This window comes from Lepus europaeus, chromosome 23 (assembly GCF_033115175.1).
Source record: "Lepus europaeus isolate LE1 chromosome 23, mLepTim1.pri, whole genome shotgun sequence".
NCBI classification, from domain to species: domain Eukaryota; kingdom Metazoa; phylum Chordata; class Mammalia; order Lagomorpha; family Leporidae; genus Lepus; species Lepus europaeus.
Window position 1 is genome coordinate 10,417,317 of NC_084849.1, and position 16,348 is coordinate 10,433,664.

The 16,348-nt window shown below is 59.0% G+C and overlaps 1 protein-coding gene across 1 annotated transcript in view; it reads right to left on the minus strand.

Annotated features, from left to right (window-relative positions):
* The window catches only part of RBM19 (RNA binding motif protein 19), a 108,127-nt gene extending 92,007 nt beyond the window's left edge, over positions 1–16,120 (minus strand). Inside the window, exons 1-8 of the mRNA XM_062182173.1 lie at positions 15,994–16,120; positions 13,249–13,431; positions 12,005–12,124; positions 11,850–11,885; positions 11,397–11,589; positions 9,663–9,937; positions 8,176–8,256; positions 2,114–2,192 (exon numbers count right to left, since the gene is read on the minus strand). Of these exons, the coding sequence (XP_062038157.1) occupies positions 2,114–2,192; positions 8,176–8,256; positions 9,663–9,937; positions 11,397–11,589; positions 11,850–11,885; positions 12,005–12,124; positions 13,249–13,431; positions 15,994–16,029 (1,003 nt within the window). The 5' untranslated portion in view covers positions 16,030–16,120. The remainder of the gene's footprint in view (positions 1–2,113; positions 2,193–8,175; positions 8,257–9,662; positions 9,938–11,396; positions 11,590–11,849; positions 11,886–12,004; positions 12,125–13,248; positions 13,432–15,993) is intronic.
* Between the last annotated feature and the right edge of the window lie 228 nt (positions 16,121–16,348).

Genomic DNA, 16,348 nt, shown 5'->3' on the forward strand with positions numbered 1-16,348 from the left:
CCTGCGGAGGGGCCTCCACAGCCTTGACCCCAACCTCGGGAGGCGGCAGAGCAGCGGTCACCATCACCGCAGAGGCTGTCACCCCGTTCAGAGGCCCTGGGGCTTTCCGCCCCCATCACAGGGCTGCTCCCGTTCTGATCCCTCCTCCCCCCACCCCGCATCCAGGGGCCTCACAGACCTCCGTCAGCCCCCTCCTCCTGCCCAGCACCCCCAGGGCAGCCCACTGTGATCCTCCCAGGTGCTCGGGACCAAGGTCTCAATGCCTCCTCCCAGGCACAGCTCCAGGACCCATCCTTCCCCAGCCTGGAACCTCGAAAAATCCCACTGCGGAGCCCCCGGGACCCCCCAGGCGGGGCGGCCTGGCCAGGCCCTCCCGGCTCTTCCACAGGGGACCTTCTGCTGCTCCTAAGAAGTGTCTCGCTCACAGGCTAGCTCTCCAGTGTGGCCTCTCAGCGCTGACAACCCCAACCTGCTGCTCCTCGGGTCACTGACAGGTGACGAACAGGCACAGCACTGCCACCGCCAATACGGACACGTACATACATTTTTAAGCGGAAATATTTATTTCTCCACTTGAAAGACAAAGGTCTCCCACCCACTGGTTCATTCCCCAAATGCCTATGACAGCTGGGGCTGGGCCAGGCCAAAGCCAGGGGCTCGGGTCAATCTGGATCCACCATGTGGGTGGCAGGGACTCAAGTCCTGGAGTCGTCTTCACCTGCTGGCTCCCCTGGTGCACAGTAACGGGAAGCTGGATGAGAAATGGAGCCGGGATTTGAACCTAGGCACTCCCATATGGGATGCATGTGTCACAAGCAGCCACCGACCTGCTGAGCCAAATGTCCACTTCGCCACGACTAACACTAACGACAGCTGCCGTGGCCTAGGCGGTGCTCAGCACTGTTCTAAACACCGACTCCAGGACAGATCTACACAGCTGTCAGAGAAACAGGCTAGGTCCCTCGTTCAAGGTCACAGCACTCCTGTGCAGCCTTTGCTGGGACTTGAACCCAGGCAGGGGCTAGTGGTTTGCAGGTAGAGAGGGCTGGCCGGCTGAGGGGGTCAGGGAGGCAGGTGTGGCTTTAGCACTATGAGGAGAGAAGTGGATGAGATGCAGGGACACGAGGGTGACCAGGCCATGCCTGCAGCACGCGCACTCTCCTCCCAGGACACCTGCCTGCACAGATCTCAACCACTCTGCCGGGCCCAGCGTCTTCCTGGCCAGGACACCCTGAACACCCAGCAGTCTCCGCTCTCCCTGTGGCCACCCGGCTTGGTGCAGTTCTCTGAAACACGGTCCGTCTGCTGCCTCTCCTGCAGCTGCCCAGCTGGGCCACCAGGCAGGCCAGGTTAGGGGCCCATCTCTTCCAGCTCCCACTCCCCTATGGACCACACTCTGCCAGAACCCAGAGCGCCCGAGCCATGGGAGAAGCTGGCGGTCCAGAGTGGAACCTGGGAGGAAGGTGGCACCAGGCAGCACGGGCACACTCGGCAACCCAGAGCCCCACACATCCCAGAGCTGCTGGCAGGCTTGACACAGCAAAGCCCAGCGCCTGCTGGCACCTGTCTCAACCTGTCTGCTATGAGCAGAGGCTGGGGCAAGGAGGCAGGCGAAGCAAAACACAGTGTGAAGACTCACTGAACAGGCGAGTGAAGAACAACAGACCCTCGACCTGGCTGGCTGAACCACATCCACAGAACTGAGGACCTCAGATAGGAAAATAAAAGGTTGCCTTTGGGCAGTACAGAAGCCGCCGGGATACCCCATCGCCGGCAGAGTGCCTGGTGCAAGTCCTGGCTCAGCTCCTGACCCCAGCTGCTGGCTAACATGCACCTTGCAAGGCAGCAGGTGATGGTGCAAGCAATTGGGTCCCTGCCTCCCATGGGAGAGCCCCACGTCGGGTTCCCAGCCTCTGAGTTTGGCCTGGTCCAGACCCAGCTGGTGGGGGCATGTGGAGAGTAAAGCTGCATATGGGTGAGATCTCTCTCTCTCCCTGCCTTTCAAAGAAAGCAAAAGACCAAAAGCACAAATAACTCTTTCAAAGGCTGCTCTGAGAGCTTCCATCTTCAGGGTCCGTCCCTCCAGCCCAGCCTGAAATAGCCCGGAGCTCACCTGTTTTGTTCCCGTGAGCGTTTCTCACGATGCGAATGGCCACAGGTTTCAGGGGTGCCAGGAATTCCAAAACGTTTTTCTGTAACGAGAAGCAAAGTTTTCTCTTTAATCCAAAACTCTAAGCGCGACCCAATAAAGAGACAGGGAACAAATGTCTGAACCAGAAGCAGTCACAAAGTGCTGCTCTTGCCCCGTGTTTCTTTTTCCTTTTAAATTAATTAATTTAAAAGGAAAAGTTGGAGAGAGAGGAACAGAGACAAAGAGAGACACAGAGAGAGGTCTTCCCCTCGTTGGTTCACTCCCTAAATGGCTGCAATGGCAGAGCTGTGCCAGGCCAAAATCAAGAGCCTGGAGTTTCTTCTTCTGGGTCTCCCATTTGGGTGCAGGGGCCCAAGCACTTGGGCCATCTTCCGCTACTTTCCCAGGCACATAAGCAGGGAACTGGACCAGAAATGGAGCAGCTGGGTCTTGAACCAATGCCAACATGGGATGCCAGCATCACAGGTGGCGGCTTTGCTTGCTATGCCATAACGCTGACCCCTCTTTTTTTCTTTAAAAGTAAACACTTTATTCATCCATCATAAAATAAATTTGGGGAAAAACTGGACAGGAAATGAATAATACGAATAAAATATGACCAGCATGTTAAGTTTCTGATCTTTTCTTCCTATCTTTAAAACACTTTTTTAAATTTATATATTTTTAGTTTCTTTAAAAGGCAGAAAGACAGGGTGGGGATGAAATAAAGACACAGGGATCTATCTGTCTATCTATCTAAACAGAGAAAGAGAGACAGAGAGAGAGAGAGAGAGAGGGAGAGGGAGGGAGAGAGAGAGAGAGAGAGAGGGAGAGGGAGAGGGAGAGAGAGACAGAGAACCTTCATATACTGGTTCACTCCACAAATGCCCACGCTGCAAGGGCTGGACCAGGTAAAAGTTTGGGGCCCAGAACTCCATCTAGGTCATCCACATGGGTACAAGGGCCCAAGCACTTAGGCCATCTTCCACTCCTTTTCCAGGCCACAGCAGGGAGCAGAACCAGAGTGAAGCAGCCAGAACCAGTGCTCTAGCATGAGATGCTGGGACCCCAGCTGGTAGCTTCCTCTCACTGACATTACCACATTCTACTGCTGCAACAGGCCACAGTTTTCAGGCAAAGCGGAGCTGTATTGTTTAAAAAGATTGGGGCCCGATCATTGCTGTCATGGGGACTATCCTGTGCTAGGTAGGGTACTTGGCTACATTTCTGGCCTCTGTTTAGTGGCAACTCCTCCTGACAGCTGTGACAATCAAAACCATCAGTGAACACTGCAGACACCCCCTTGGGGATCAGTGGGCCCTGTTGGGAGCCACTGCCACAGCCACTGCCCGCGGGGGAGCCACTGCCACAGCCACTGCCCGCGGGGGAGCCACTGCTCATGGGGGAGCCATCGACACAGCCACTGCCCACGGGGGAGCCACTGCCACAGCCACTGCCCGCGGGGGAGCCACTGCTCATGGGGGAGCCATCGACACAGCCACTGCTCATGGGGGAGCCACTGACACAGCCACTGCCTGCGGGGGAGCCACTGACATAGCCACTGCTCGTGAGACAGTTTCCAGCTTTTTGTTTTCATAAATAAAATGAAATACATGAATACATAAAGGTATAAATAAAACAGCCATTGTAACAAATATTCTTGGTGTGCTTGGCTGATATACAAATTTCTAGAAGGCATCGTCCAGATTAATAAGATGGACATTCTTTATTTTGATTGGCACTTTCAAGTTCTCCTCTAAAAGTGCACCAATAATGTGTGAAATTGTTTACTATTAAACATTTTGCCAGGGCTGGCACTGTGACACTGCAGGTAAAGCTGCTGCGTGTGATGTTGGCATCCCACATGGGTGCCAGTTCATGTCCTGGCTGCTTCACTTCCAATCCAGCTCCCTGCTCATGGCCTGGAAAAGCAGCAGAGGACGGCCCAAGGACCAGGGCCCCTGCCACCCATGTGGGAGACACCGAAGAAGCTCCTGGCTCCTGGCTTTGGCCTGGCCCAGTGCTGGCTTCTTGTGATTACCTGGGGAGTCAATCAGCCATCTGGATGGAAGATCTGTCTCTCCTTCTTTCTCTCAATAATAAGAAAATAAATAAAGGTTGTGCCAATTTGGCAGGTGAAAAGCGTGATCTCCCAGTTAGGATTTACGTATAACTATGAGGGAGTTCAAACAGCTGCACCAGCCTTCCAAATTCTTTTTCTTCTCCCCTTTTCCCCACTGAGTCACAAGCCCTTCGGCATTGTGGTGCAGTGGGTCAAGCCATGACCTCCAACACTAGCATCTCATGTCTAAAAACCAGATAGTCCTGCTAACTTCTCCACTTTTTTTTTCAATAAATATAGTGACATGCATTCTGTAAATTTTTTTTAAAGATTTTATTTATTTGAGAGGTAGAGTTACAGAGAGAGGCAGAGGCAGAGAGAAGTCTTGCATCCGTTGGTTCACTCCCCAGATGGCCTCAACAGCTGGAGCTGAGCCAAAGTCAGGAGCAAGGAGCGCCTTCTGGGTCTCTCATGTGGGTGCAGGGGCCCAAGCACTTGGGCCATCCTCCACTGCTTTCCTAGGCCACAGCAGAGAGCTGGATCGTAAGAGGAGCAGCCGGGACATGAACCAGCACCCATCTGGGATTTCGGCACCACAGGAGGAGTCCTAGCCCACTATGCCATAGCACCAGCCCCCTGCTCCACTTCTAATCCAGCTCCCTGCTACTATGCCTGAGAAGGCAGTTAAAAAAAAATCCAAGTATTTGGGCCCCTGGCACCCACATGAGAGACCCACATGGAGCTCCTGGCTCCTGGCTTCAGCTTGGCTCAGTCCTGGCTGTTGTAGCCATTTGGGGGGTGAATCAGTAGATGGAAGATCAATCGCTCTCTCTCTGCTGCTCTGCCTTTCAAATAAATAAATCTTGAAAACAAAAAGTCTCTCTGTACGTTAGATTTTTTTATCTGTAGCCTGTGTCACAAATGTCTGTTGTCTTTTGAGATGCTGTTCATGACACCTGTTGCCTTGTAGATTATGTAGTCGGTTCACCTATTTTATTAAAGCTTCTGGCCCTGCACACCGCGCAGGCAGGCTTGCTCCACCTCCAGGTTTTAAGGGACTTCATCAATGCTTTCTCCGGGAACTGCTATCGGCTGGTTTTCCTTGATACAGCCAAGACTCATCCCGCCGTGAGAAGGCAGGCGGGGGCGGGGACCCACCTTCTTGCTTGTCCCTTCCACGCAGCTCACTGGGCACCCCCTGACTAGTCAGACTAATCTCGCTCCCCTCCCTGCACGTCAGGGCTTCCTCGCCCTCGAAGCTCAGCCCCTGTGCACGCTCGTGGAGCTGTTGCTGTATCCCGCTCTGTTGCACTGTCAGCCCCTTCACTCACACCACCCTGTGTCAATCTCTACACTTCAGGGTCTCCTCTCCAAGAACGTTCCGGACTGTGCAGGCTTGTTCTCTGACACATCACCCAGTCACGACGAAGGCATGATTGTGATCGCACTGAATTTATTCTTTCAATCATCAATTAGGGAAGAACTGGCAGTTTTACCTTCTAAGAATGAGGTATGGCTTTCCATTTATGTAAATGTTCTTTTAAATCTTTCAATGGAATATAACATTATCTTTATATAGAACCTATAAAACTTTTATTAGGACACCTGTGGCGCTGTCTCTCCCCAATAATATTTGCAGGGAATCTGGAGACGGGCTTTCTTTTTGGTTGATATATAACAGGAATCTTTCTTTTTCCATTATGGTGTCCTGTTGTCTGTGAAGAAGAAAGAAGTGATGACTTTTTGTGTATTAATTTTGAAAGTAGCCACCTGGTGCATTTTATTTGTTTATTAATTAATTAATTAAAGCACGTGATTTTCTGCAGAGAATTGTGACTCAAGACGACCCGGCACGCTGAGATGCCTGCTTGCCAGTCTCCGATCAGGTAGTTTCCAGAGGAGAAAATACGTGTGGCGTACAAATGCGGAAGGACGTCCAAGCTCGATGACAACTTACAGCACAATTTAAGACAAGAGGCCACTTGTGACTGCTACATTGGTAAAGACCAAAAACTAGCACGTGGGGATGGGGGAAGAGCACACGGCGTGAGCAAGACGCTGCCGCAGAGTACAGCTAATGTTCAAAGATCTTGTCCACGTTGCTCTGCAGCTGCTCCAGCTCCTGCTAAGGAGCCTGGGAAAGCAGCATTAGATGGCCCAAGTAGCTGGGCCCCTGCCACCCATGTGGGAGATCCGGATGGAGTTCCTGGCTCCTGTCTGGCCCAGCCCAGGCTTTGTGACTATCTGGGAAGTGAACCAGTAGATAGAAGGTAGTGTCTCCTCTCTCCTTCTCACTCTGCCTTTCATGCAAATAAATAAATAACTCTTTTTAAAAAAATACAGTGGTCAGTATTCATAAACAAAGAAAAAAATGTCTCAGCAGACAGACTCCGACTGCACGACTGGTTTCCCCTGGGTGGGGTAGTGACAGTTGGGCAGGGCTATCCCAGCCTGCCTGGAAGAATCGGCAACTCCATCCTCAGACCTGCTGAACACACACCTGCCTCCTGGCACGCCGCCCAGCAGCCCTGACTCACTGGACGGGAGTGTGGACGGCCACCCTCATCACAGGCCATTTTATACACCTTTTCTTGCGACTGAGCTACTTTTACAAGGTGGACATCAAAGTGGTGCTCTGCTGTTGCGGACCCAGTGTCAGCAAGGACATCCATGCCACCGGGGCCCCGTGGCTTTGCCACGCAGCTCTAGTGGAACAAGGCCGTGCTGTCTGCTCATCCACCACTGTGAGTGCCTCCGGGCTACAGCGGGGCCCCGTGGCCTGAAATGTGCAGCAGCTGACACCCCCCCCCCCCCTATTTAAAGAAAATGTGCCTGCCCTGGACTGCATGTCAGCGGTTACACCAGTCCACCACCGTCCTGGCGTGGCCATCCTCACCTCCTGACCTTGGCAGTTCCTTGAGATTGTATTATCAGCCTTTCTGACCCCTAATTCCTTCCGGCCAAAGCCTTTAATGATCCCAATTCCCCAGGCAGCAAAAGCCCCTGGCATCCCACCTCTTCTGTCCCCTGGGGGCTACCTGCCTCTGTCCTGGGCCAGCACACCTCTCTGTAACACTGAGCCCCGCCCCCCATCCTGGGTCAGCACAGCCCTCTGTGACACTGATCCCCCCCCCAGGTCAGCACAGCCCTCTGTGACACTGAGTTCCCCCCCAGGTCAGCACAGCCCTCTGTGACACTGAGCTCCCCCCCCAGGTCAGCACAGCCCTCTGTGACATTGAGCACCCCCCCCCCCCCATCCTGGGTCAGCACAGCCCTCTGTGACACTGACACACACCGTCCAGATCAGCACGCACCTCTGTGACACTGATCCCCCTCCAGGTCAGCACAGCCCTCTGTAACACTGAGCCCCGCCCCCCATCCTGGGTCAGCACAGCCCTCTGTGACACTGATCCCCCCCCAGGTCAGCACAGCCCTCTGTGACACTGAGCCCCCCCCCAGGTCAGCACAGCCCTCTGTGACACTGAGCTCCCCCCCAGGTCAGCACAGCCCTCTCTGACACTGAGCCCCCCCCCATCCTGGGTCAGCACACCCCTCTGTGACACTGACACACACCGTCCAGATCAGCACAGCCCTCTGTGACACTGAGCCCCCCCCAGGTCAGCACAGCCCTCTGTGACACTGAGCCCCCCCAGGTCAGCACAGCCCTCTGTGACACTGATCCCCCCCCCAGGTCAGCACAGCCCTCTGTGACACTGAGCTCCCCCCCAGGTCAGCACAGCCCTCTGTGACACTGAGCACCCCCCAGGTCAGCACAGCCCTCTGTGACACTGAGCCCCCCCCCCCAGGTCAGCACAGCCCTCTGTGACACTGAGCCCCCCCCCAGGTCAGCACAGCCCTCTGTGACACTGAGCCCCCCCTCCCCGGGTCAGCACGCACCTCTGTGACACCGAGCGCCCCCCCCGCCCAGGTCAGCATGCACCTCTGTGACACCGAGTGCCCCCCCGCCCAGGTCAGCACGCACCTCTGTGACGTTGAATGGGGCTCCCCGAAGCTTCACAGTGTGGGGCGTGGTGGGCTCCTTCAGGTTTGCTGGCTTCTCCGCCTGCACCACAGGAAACACAAACAATGGCCCCGGTGAGGTCCCCGGCACAGCTGCAGACGCCGGCACACCGGGGCGGGGGAGACTGGCTGCCGCCAGGAGCCGGAGAGAGCCGCCAGGTGCCGGTGCAGGTGCCGGTGCCTGGCCGTAGTGGAGGCGCAGTCGCCAAACCTCCGTGTGCAGCCCAGGTGAGGGCAGGAGCCGCGGGCGCAGCACAAGAGGGCAGGGGGCAGCAAGGGGCCCTGAGGCCTAGCAACACCCCCGGCCACCGACGGAGGGCTGTACTGTGTGGGACCTTCCGCAGACGCCGTGGCCGACCAACCTGTCAAATGGTCCCCAGGGGGTTGTGGACGCAGGACCATTTCTTGTCACTCTGGGATCCAAACAGCTCGGAGCAAACCCCGGGTTTTGCTAACTCTCCGGCAATGAGCCCAGCAAGGCCTGCCCTGGTCTGACGGGAGGCGACGTGTGGCCTTCACCGTGCTACAGAGTGAGCGGGCGCAGCCCCGGGGGAGCTGTGCTCCCAGGGGCTAACCTCCTGAGAGCGGTAGTCAGTGAGAGCCCGTGAGCGCTGGGGCACGGGGCTGACACTGGCCGCAGGGGCTGGTGTGATGAGGAGCCCACGAGAAGCGCAGGTGCGGCTTCTGCAGGGGAGCCATCTCCTCCGTGGTCCAGCAGCCACCGGGCGCCAGGGTGGAATCCGAGCCCATGAGCGTGGGACTCCTCCACTCTACCCCTCCCTGAAATGCACAGGGTTTCCTTAGGGAAAAAAGGACGGGGGCAGCAACAGCAAGGGAAAGGGAGGAGAAGGGAGGGCACGAGCCTCCCGGGGACCCGCAGGGAGCTAAAGGGCCAGGCAGCCCTGGGGGCCACACAGAGGGGTGAGCGGGTTCCGTCCAAGGTGCCGGCGGCCCTGCCTCTGAACACAGAGCACTCTCGGGGGTGGGGGTGCTCTTCTCCAGGGAACAGCCTCAATATAACCTCGACCTCAGAGCTTGTACACTGGGTCCGAGTCCTGACCCGCCCACGTCCCAGCCACGGCCTCAGGGCCCCAGTTTCCTCCTTTAAAATGGTATGAGAAGCCTTGGCGCAGCAGTGTGATGACGGCCAGGACCGGCAGACGTGGGCCTGGCGCGGAGCAGGCGCTCCACTGCCCGCACCCATCATTGCTGATGGTCGGCGCGGCTCAGCATTAGCGTGCCGGGTGCCTTGATAGGAACACAAAGCACCACCCGCTCACGCCACCCCCCAGCTCACCCGCGGCTGGCACTCCGGAAGGCGGGTGGGCTGTGGAGGCACACAGCTTGCCGGATACGCAGCAGTCCCTAAAGCTACCACATGAGACCTCCTACAACGGCGGCTGCGAAGGCTGCAGCCCCTCCCAACACAGTGTCCTGACCCACACACACCTGGGTTCTGGCCTCCGGGGCTCGCCGATGCCCAGGCTGGGCCCCTGGCTCCTGGCCGGCGCCCCCGCTCTCTCTTCCCTGGGGGGTGGCGGCGGTGGGCGGGTCCTCTTCCTCAGGCTCACTCCCTCCATCACAGTTGACTGCTTCATCCTCACTCTCCTCCTCCTCCGAAGAGGAAGAAGAGGCAGAACCGGCCCTCACCACCTTGGATTTCAGGTAGTCCATGTCCGACAGCTCCTTGCGGGCGGCTGCCTTGGGTTCTGGACCTCCCTCCTCTGCAAAAACGCAAAGGCTGCGGTCAGGGCCAGCTGTGAGCCAGCCAGAGGGTCGGGGGCCAGAGGGCACCACGGACCCCTGGTGAGTGGCCTCAGTGGCCACACCCTCAACGGCCAGGGCCCCCGGGCTCCCGGGCCCCCCAAGCTCCCCGAGAAGCCGTGTGTAGTGGCAACGGCAAAGCTGCTGCGGTTCAGCCATCACCTGTGCTACCACAGAGAGCTCCGCGGCCCCTGCCACCAGCCTGGTCCGCCCCCGCCCATCCTTTTCTTGTGGTCATCTCCATTGCAGCTTTCCATAAAACAGACTTTTCTTGTGCGTATTTGCCATCTAGGTCATGATGTCCTAAGACGTCCACACACACACGGTAAAACGGTCCCCACAGTGGAAGCCGTGGGCATAGCCGCCGTCCCGCAGGGCCCTCTGCCCTACCATGTCGGGCCACGGCGGCAGCAGCTCTAACCCACTCATTCCGCCAAGTCCGCACACTGCACATGGCTCTCTGGATCTGCTCAGCCTGCACACTTGCTACTTGGTATTCTCCCAGCTGGGCAGAAAGGAGAAAGGATACTTTGTATGTCCTTACCTGATGGCAAGTGCCACAGAGACAAAGCCCGCAGGGGGGCTGGAGGGGGAGCAGGGAGGGCGGGAGCTGGCACAGGCACTGGGCTGCAGGGCCATCCCGGGGCACACAGCGCTGTCACTTTCTGTTTAGAGCCTGCCAGTGGTTTCCGAAGGCCCAGGTAGAAACCCAGACTCTGCATGGGGCCTGGCCCCTCCCGCCAGCCCCGGCCCCGCCACTTGAGCTAACATCTGGCCCTCAAGCTCCCACCCTTGCTCTTCCTCCGAGCTGCTGCGACGCTGGCTCCCCGGCCTGCGGCCTCCTTCCTCTCTGATGCCCTACGGCACCCCAGGTCCCAGGAGTCCTCTGGAGCGCATGCCGCCCGGTCTAAAAGCTGCGTTAAATTCACAGCCTCTGGCCTTTAGCCCAACACGAACTCCCAATTCTCGCTCTGCTCTGGGGCTGCTTGCCCACCCAGCTGTGCCCCACCACACTCCGCCACACCGCCAGTCGGCCTGAGGACAGAGGCTCAGAGCAAGGCCTTCCCTGATAACCCTGCCCCGCCTCTCCCCTATGCACTTTCCTGCCCACGGCGTCTCGTCCCCTCTCCAATGATAGCTCCGGGTCGCGGATGCCTCTGTCCTGCTCACTGCCAGGTCCCTAACGCGTAAACAGGGGCTGGCAAACAGTAGGCACTCGAGAAACACGTGCTGTGCGGCTAAGTGACCAAGCAAGTGGCGCGCATCTGTGTGTGTGTGTGGGGGGGGCGGGCAGTGCAGTGTCTGGCCACCCCCTTCCTAGGGCTGCACAGAGGCCAGTGTCTGTCAGGTCCCGGGACACACAGCGCACACACAAACACTCAGCGTGCACACGCAAGCACACGCACACACGGCCCTCACCTTCCACGTCCGCCCGGGCTCCCTCCTCCTCACTCTCCTGCCCTGAATCCGAGTCGAAGTTCAAGTAGTCATCGGCTGCCTTGCGCTGCGCTTTCAGGGGCTCCGCGCCCAGCGCGTCGTTCGCCCACGTGGCTGCCTGCGCCCGCCGCTGGTGAACTGACAGGAACTCCTGGAACTCGGCATCTTCCTTCAGCTGGGGGCAGCGGCGACACAGGAGAAGGGAGAGAAGGCTCAGGTAGGGCTCAGCTTCTAACCCCCGGGAGGGTGAGCGCCCCCAAGCTCACCTCCCTCCATCCCGAGTGGCCTTGACTGAGGGTCAGCCAAGAGGGGCACAGAAGGCCCAGAGACACGGCGCATGGCGACCTGCACCAGCCCCCGCCCCCCTGCCCGCTGCCACCCTCCTGGACAATCCCCACCCCCGCCCTGCCCCACCCAGGGCGCCAGGACACTCACCTTCCCCAGCCCACTCGGGACCTTTGTCTTCTTGTCCTGAAAGCAGACAGTGGGCGGTGAGAGTCACCTCCTGGGGACTTGCCCGCGACAGGTCTCCCCACCTCTCAGGAGACCACCGTGTGGACTGGGGGGCTCGGGCTGGGGTCCCTACGCACCCTCTTAGCTTCTACGGGAGCCGGCTCCTGGGAAGGCGGCTTGGCTTGGCTTGGTTTCTGGGTGTGCTTGCTCCAGGCTCGGGGCTTCGTCGGGTCCCCAAAGGACTTGCAGAACTCCACCTGCGTGGGAAAGATGGGCCGTCACACTGCCCGCTGCCAGGCATTTAGGCGCTGCCTGGGAGCTTGGGCTGTGGAGACGGGCAATCGTCACCGACGTGCCGAGGGCACGGAGCAAATTCCTTACTCTCCCACCCCAGCTTTCTTTTCAGCCAGCAGCACGGGCACCTCTGACAGGATCCCCATGCTGCGTGCTGTAACTCGGCTGCGGGTAGCGACGCAGTGAGATCTGGTACTGGGGGACGCTCTACTCCCTGAGAAGATGCAGGCCGTGTGTGCTGCCGGGGTCTACGCAGCGCAAAGCTGAGTGGAGGCTGCAAGCCCCACCAATGACTGGGAGGCCGCTCCGCCGGCCCTGGAGAACGACTCCAGTGCGTTGGGAACACAAGGAGGAGCGCAGGGGTCTGAGACGAGCTGCTGGTCCCGCTGGCTCCAGCTCCCCGGCACTGTGAGACGACACTGGGGGCCTGGCCTGATGCTGTCGCCCCGCGGTTACACCCCTTCTATGACGGCTTTGATAACGGTCTGCTTCTGTAATAACAACTGTGCTCCAACAACAGGAGCAAAGCAAACACCCCAACTCCTGCTGTCCAGAGGAGAATCGTTAGGCCCCCATGCCTAGACCCCGCCCACCCACCCTCACACAGGTCAAGGCGTGTGTGCCTGACTGTGATCACGTGACACAGGCTCTCCACCATCTGGCCACTCCTTCTCAGCAAAGTGCTAGAGATGTTTTACCAAGTCACCAAACATATGCGAGTGCTGCTCGAGACCTCTTCCTCCAGGAAGCTTTCCTGGCTTCTTCCTGGCCAGGACAGGGGCTCCCCTGCTCTCACAGTCCTGGTCTTGCCCCATCACAGCACTGAGGGCACTGTTTCCCTCTGCATTCCCTGTGCACGTTTCTCCTCCCAATCCCCAGCGTGCAGGGGGAGCCTGCGGTTCTGGGCGTGGTCGTCCTCCCACCAAAGCACAGGCAGCACCTGAGAGCTCTTGGGACCTCGCCGACTCGGGCCCCGGGGAATGTTTCAACAAGCCCCCAGTGGGCCTTCTGCCTGAAGCAGCCAGTAGCCCAGGGCCGTCACAGCCAGAAGGGGGCGGGGGACAGCGCCACTCCCCAAGGCACTCACCGCGACCCGGGACGTGTCGATAAAGCTCTTGTTGAAGTGGTTCAGGGCCGTCTGGGCCTCGTCCTCAGATTTGAAGCCGATGAAGCCGAACTTGCGGAACTTGCCGTCTTTGGTGAACTTGAGGCTGCAGTCGGTCAGCGTGCCGAAGGCCGCGAACAGCTGCCGGAATCGCTCCTCCTTCATCTGCGACAGGAGGGGCGTGAGGAGGGCGCGGGTGGGGACCCCTGAGCGAGAAACCCATGGCCACGGGCCCTCCAGGGCGCAGGGCCCTTCCTGGTCAGACCACGCTCTTGCCCTGGCTCCAGCACTTCCCGGTCGGGTGCCTTGAACAAGCACCCACTTCACAGACGAGCACACTGAGGCACACAGGCTGCAAACGCCGCCTTTGCACCCTGGGCGCTGCCGTGAGGACGAGGCCGACCGGAACAGGAGACACCGCAAGTACCGGCCAGAGTAAGCGAGCGGAGGCAAGAACACGACAAACCACATCCACGCTCGCTCACTTGGTGGAGGAACACGGAGCCCCCGAGATGCCCACTGCCCCACTCCTGGAGTCAGCCACCTGGTACGGCGCGACTCAGGGTCCCGGCGTGGGGCGCTGACTCTCCACGGGCCCAGGGTCACCACAGGCGAGCCGGAGGACGGGCAGAGAAGCCCAAAGTGGAGGGTGTGGCTGTGGGCCAGGGCAGGCGGGCAGCCCCTAGAGGCTGACTCGGCGACAGGGGTGCAGCTCTGTGCACGCCCACCCGACCTTGGGACTTCTGGCTCCAGGCCCCTCAGAATGATTTTGCGTTGTTTATGCGCCACTGGATTGGGGGTAACTTGTTACGGTAGTGGAGAAAAGCAGCACACTGAGCTGGTTACACCTCCATCAACGCGTCCCATGCTCCAGAGGACTGGCTCCTGGCTCGCGTCATCCTCACCCCTCGGGGGCTCCAAGGGGGATTTGTGTACATGGTCCAGGGGTGAGGGAGAACTCAGGGCCCCACACACAGCCCAACAAGCCTGCAAATAAAGAAGCCAGAAGCCTCGCCAGCCCAGGAGGAAGGTAGGAGGTCTTGGAGGCAGCTTCGTAATAACCACTCTCATCAAAATCCTACAATCACTCTAGGAGTCAGGACTTCTTACCCACATTCTACACGAGAAAATGGGGTTCATCAAGCATAAATGACCTCCCAGGAAGTCCACAGGATCAAGCTGGGACTCAGCTCAGAAGTGTAAAAGAGGAATTCACACCTCCCTCCAGCCCGACCACGGCGCTCCTCCACCTTCCCGGCAGCTGAAGTGGAACCCAGGACTTGCCAACACCTCCCAGCCTGGGTGCTGCAGCCCTGGGGTCTTCCTTCACTTGTTCCCTCTGGGCGGGGCCTCCCCAGACACACCCCGGCCAGCTCCTCCTCACTCTCATTCCCCTCCCCGGGAGAAGTCTGTCCAGATTCCTCGGGTGGCCCAGGGAACCCCGCACCTGCTTCCCGACAAGCAGGTGTCTTAGCCACCTCTACCTAGCACCCAGCAGCACAAGTTCCTGTGTTCAGGGAATAATTAGGATAAAGGCATGTGTATGCCGAGACAGGAGGGCACAGCGGCCAGGACAGCCCTGTGCTACAGCCACATCACTCAGCTCAGCCCCTGTGTCGGACCTCAGGCCGATCACGTCACCTTGCTGAAACCTTGGTTTATCACCTTTAAAAGGGGCGTAAAGCCAGAACCCGCCTCCCACCTCTCCCCCCAGGGCAGCGCCAGGCACACGCTACAAGCCGCAAGGGGCAGCTGCTACTGCTACAGCTTTGGTGACTCGGACAGGTGAACCATGCTGAGTTGGCCACACTGAGAACCCAAGGAAGCAGAGTTAGGGAGCCACAGTAGAATCCTCACCCCACAAGAGACATGGGGAATGGGCCCACAACACTCTCCGAGTGTCCCGTTCACGGTAAACGACGGGGAAGCTTAGCGCACTCAAGTTAGAGCCTGGGTTTGTGCAGCTCGGCACGCGGTCACTGGGGGCAAACAGAGCAAGACATGGAGCCGCGAACACACTGCCTGGGCACAGAGACGCTTCTGAGAGTCCTAGGAGTAACCCACACCACGCTGGCTACTCCTGGACGGGGATGGAGGGCAGGCAGCAGCCGAAGGCGAGGCTTCTCCTTACACACACTCCTGCACCCTTTGAATGTTTACAAGTACCTGTCCCGGGTCCCTCCCACCAAAGAGGAAAAAGGAATTTTCTTCTAAGAAGCCACAATCCCGTTAACTAAGTGGCTTTTCCTTCTTTCTAGCCAGAGAGGTGGAGAGGTTACCGGGGGTGCAGTCAGAACAGAAGGCACCGAGACAACACCCACAGGGCGCCCTCTGCAAGTGGGGGTGGGCTCAGGGGGCCACACCAATGGGGGCGGGGCTCCACCCAACCACGCTTCTCGGTTCACGGGTCCAGCTTCGCCCGGGCGCACTGCGCTCTGGCCGCGGGGTTCCGGCTCCCCCGGACTGGCGACCCCCGACCCTCGGCCATGCAGAGTCGGGTCAACCGCAAAAGCAACCCGACGCGAGGCGGCGCAGCCCGGAACTTGGCCGCTGGCGATCGGGCGCCCACCGCGGCTGTGGAACCCCGAGCGGCCGCGATGCCTCCCTCCCGCCCAGGATCCTGCCCCAGAGCAAACACCCCGCAGCCTCCTCCAGACGCCTCTGCCCCAGGACCCCGGAACCCAGCCGGCCCCACTGCAGACTCCCAAGTCCGGGGTCTGCCCTCACCCCGTTCGGGAGGTTCTTCACGATCAGCCGCGACATGCTTGCACGGTCCTCCCGGGATCCCAGCACGACTCGACCGCGTCTGCCGCCGCCAACTCTCACGCCGCCGCTCTGGGCGCCGCCATCTTTAGCAAGCCGGAACTAAATCACGTGGCCCAGGCCCGCCCACCCGGAAGTGGGCGCGGCCACACGGCGCTGCTCGAGGAAGTCACGCCCAAAAGGGCGGGCCTGAGCGCTTGCCTTCTGCGCAGGCGCAGACTGTTGGGCCGCTCCTGGAGATGCCGGTGCGACCGAGAAGTCGGCAGGGGGCGCTGGTTCCCGGTATCGGTGGGGGAATCGTTTAGAGATTTTCAATTTT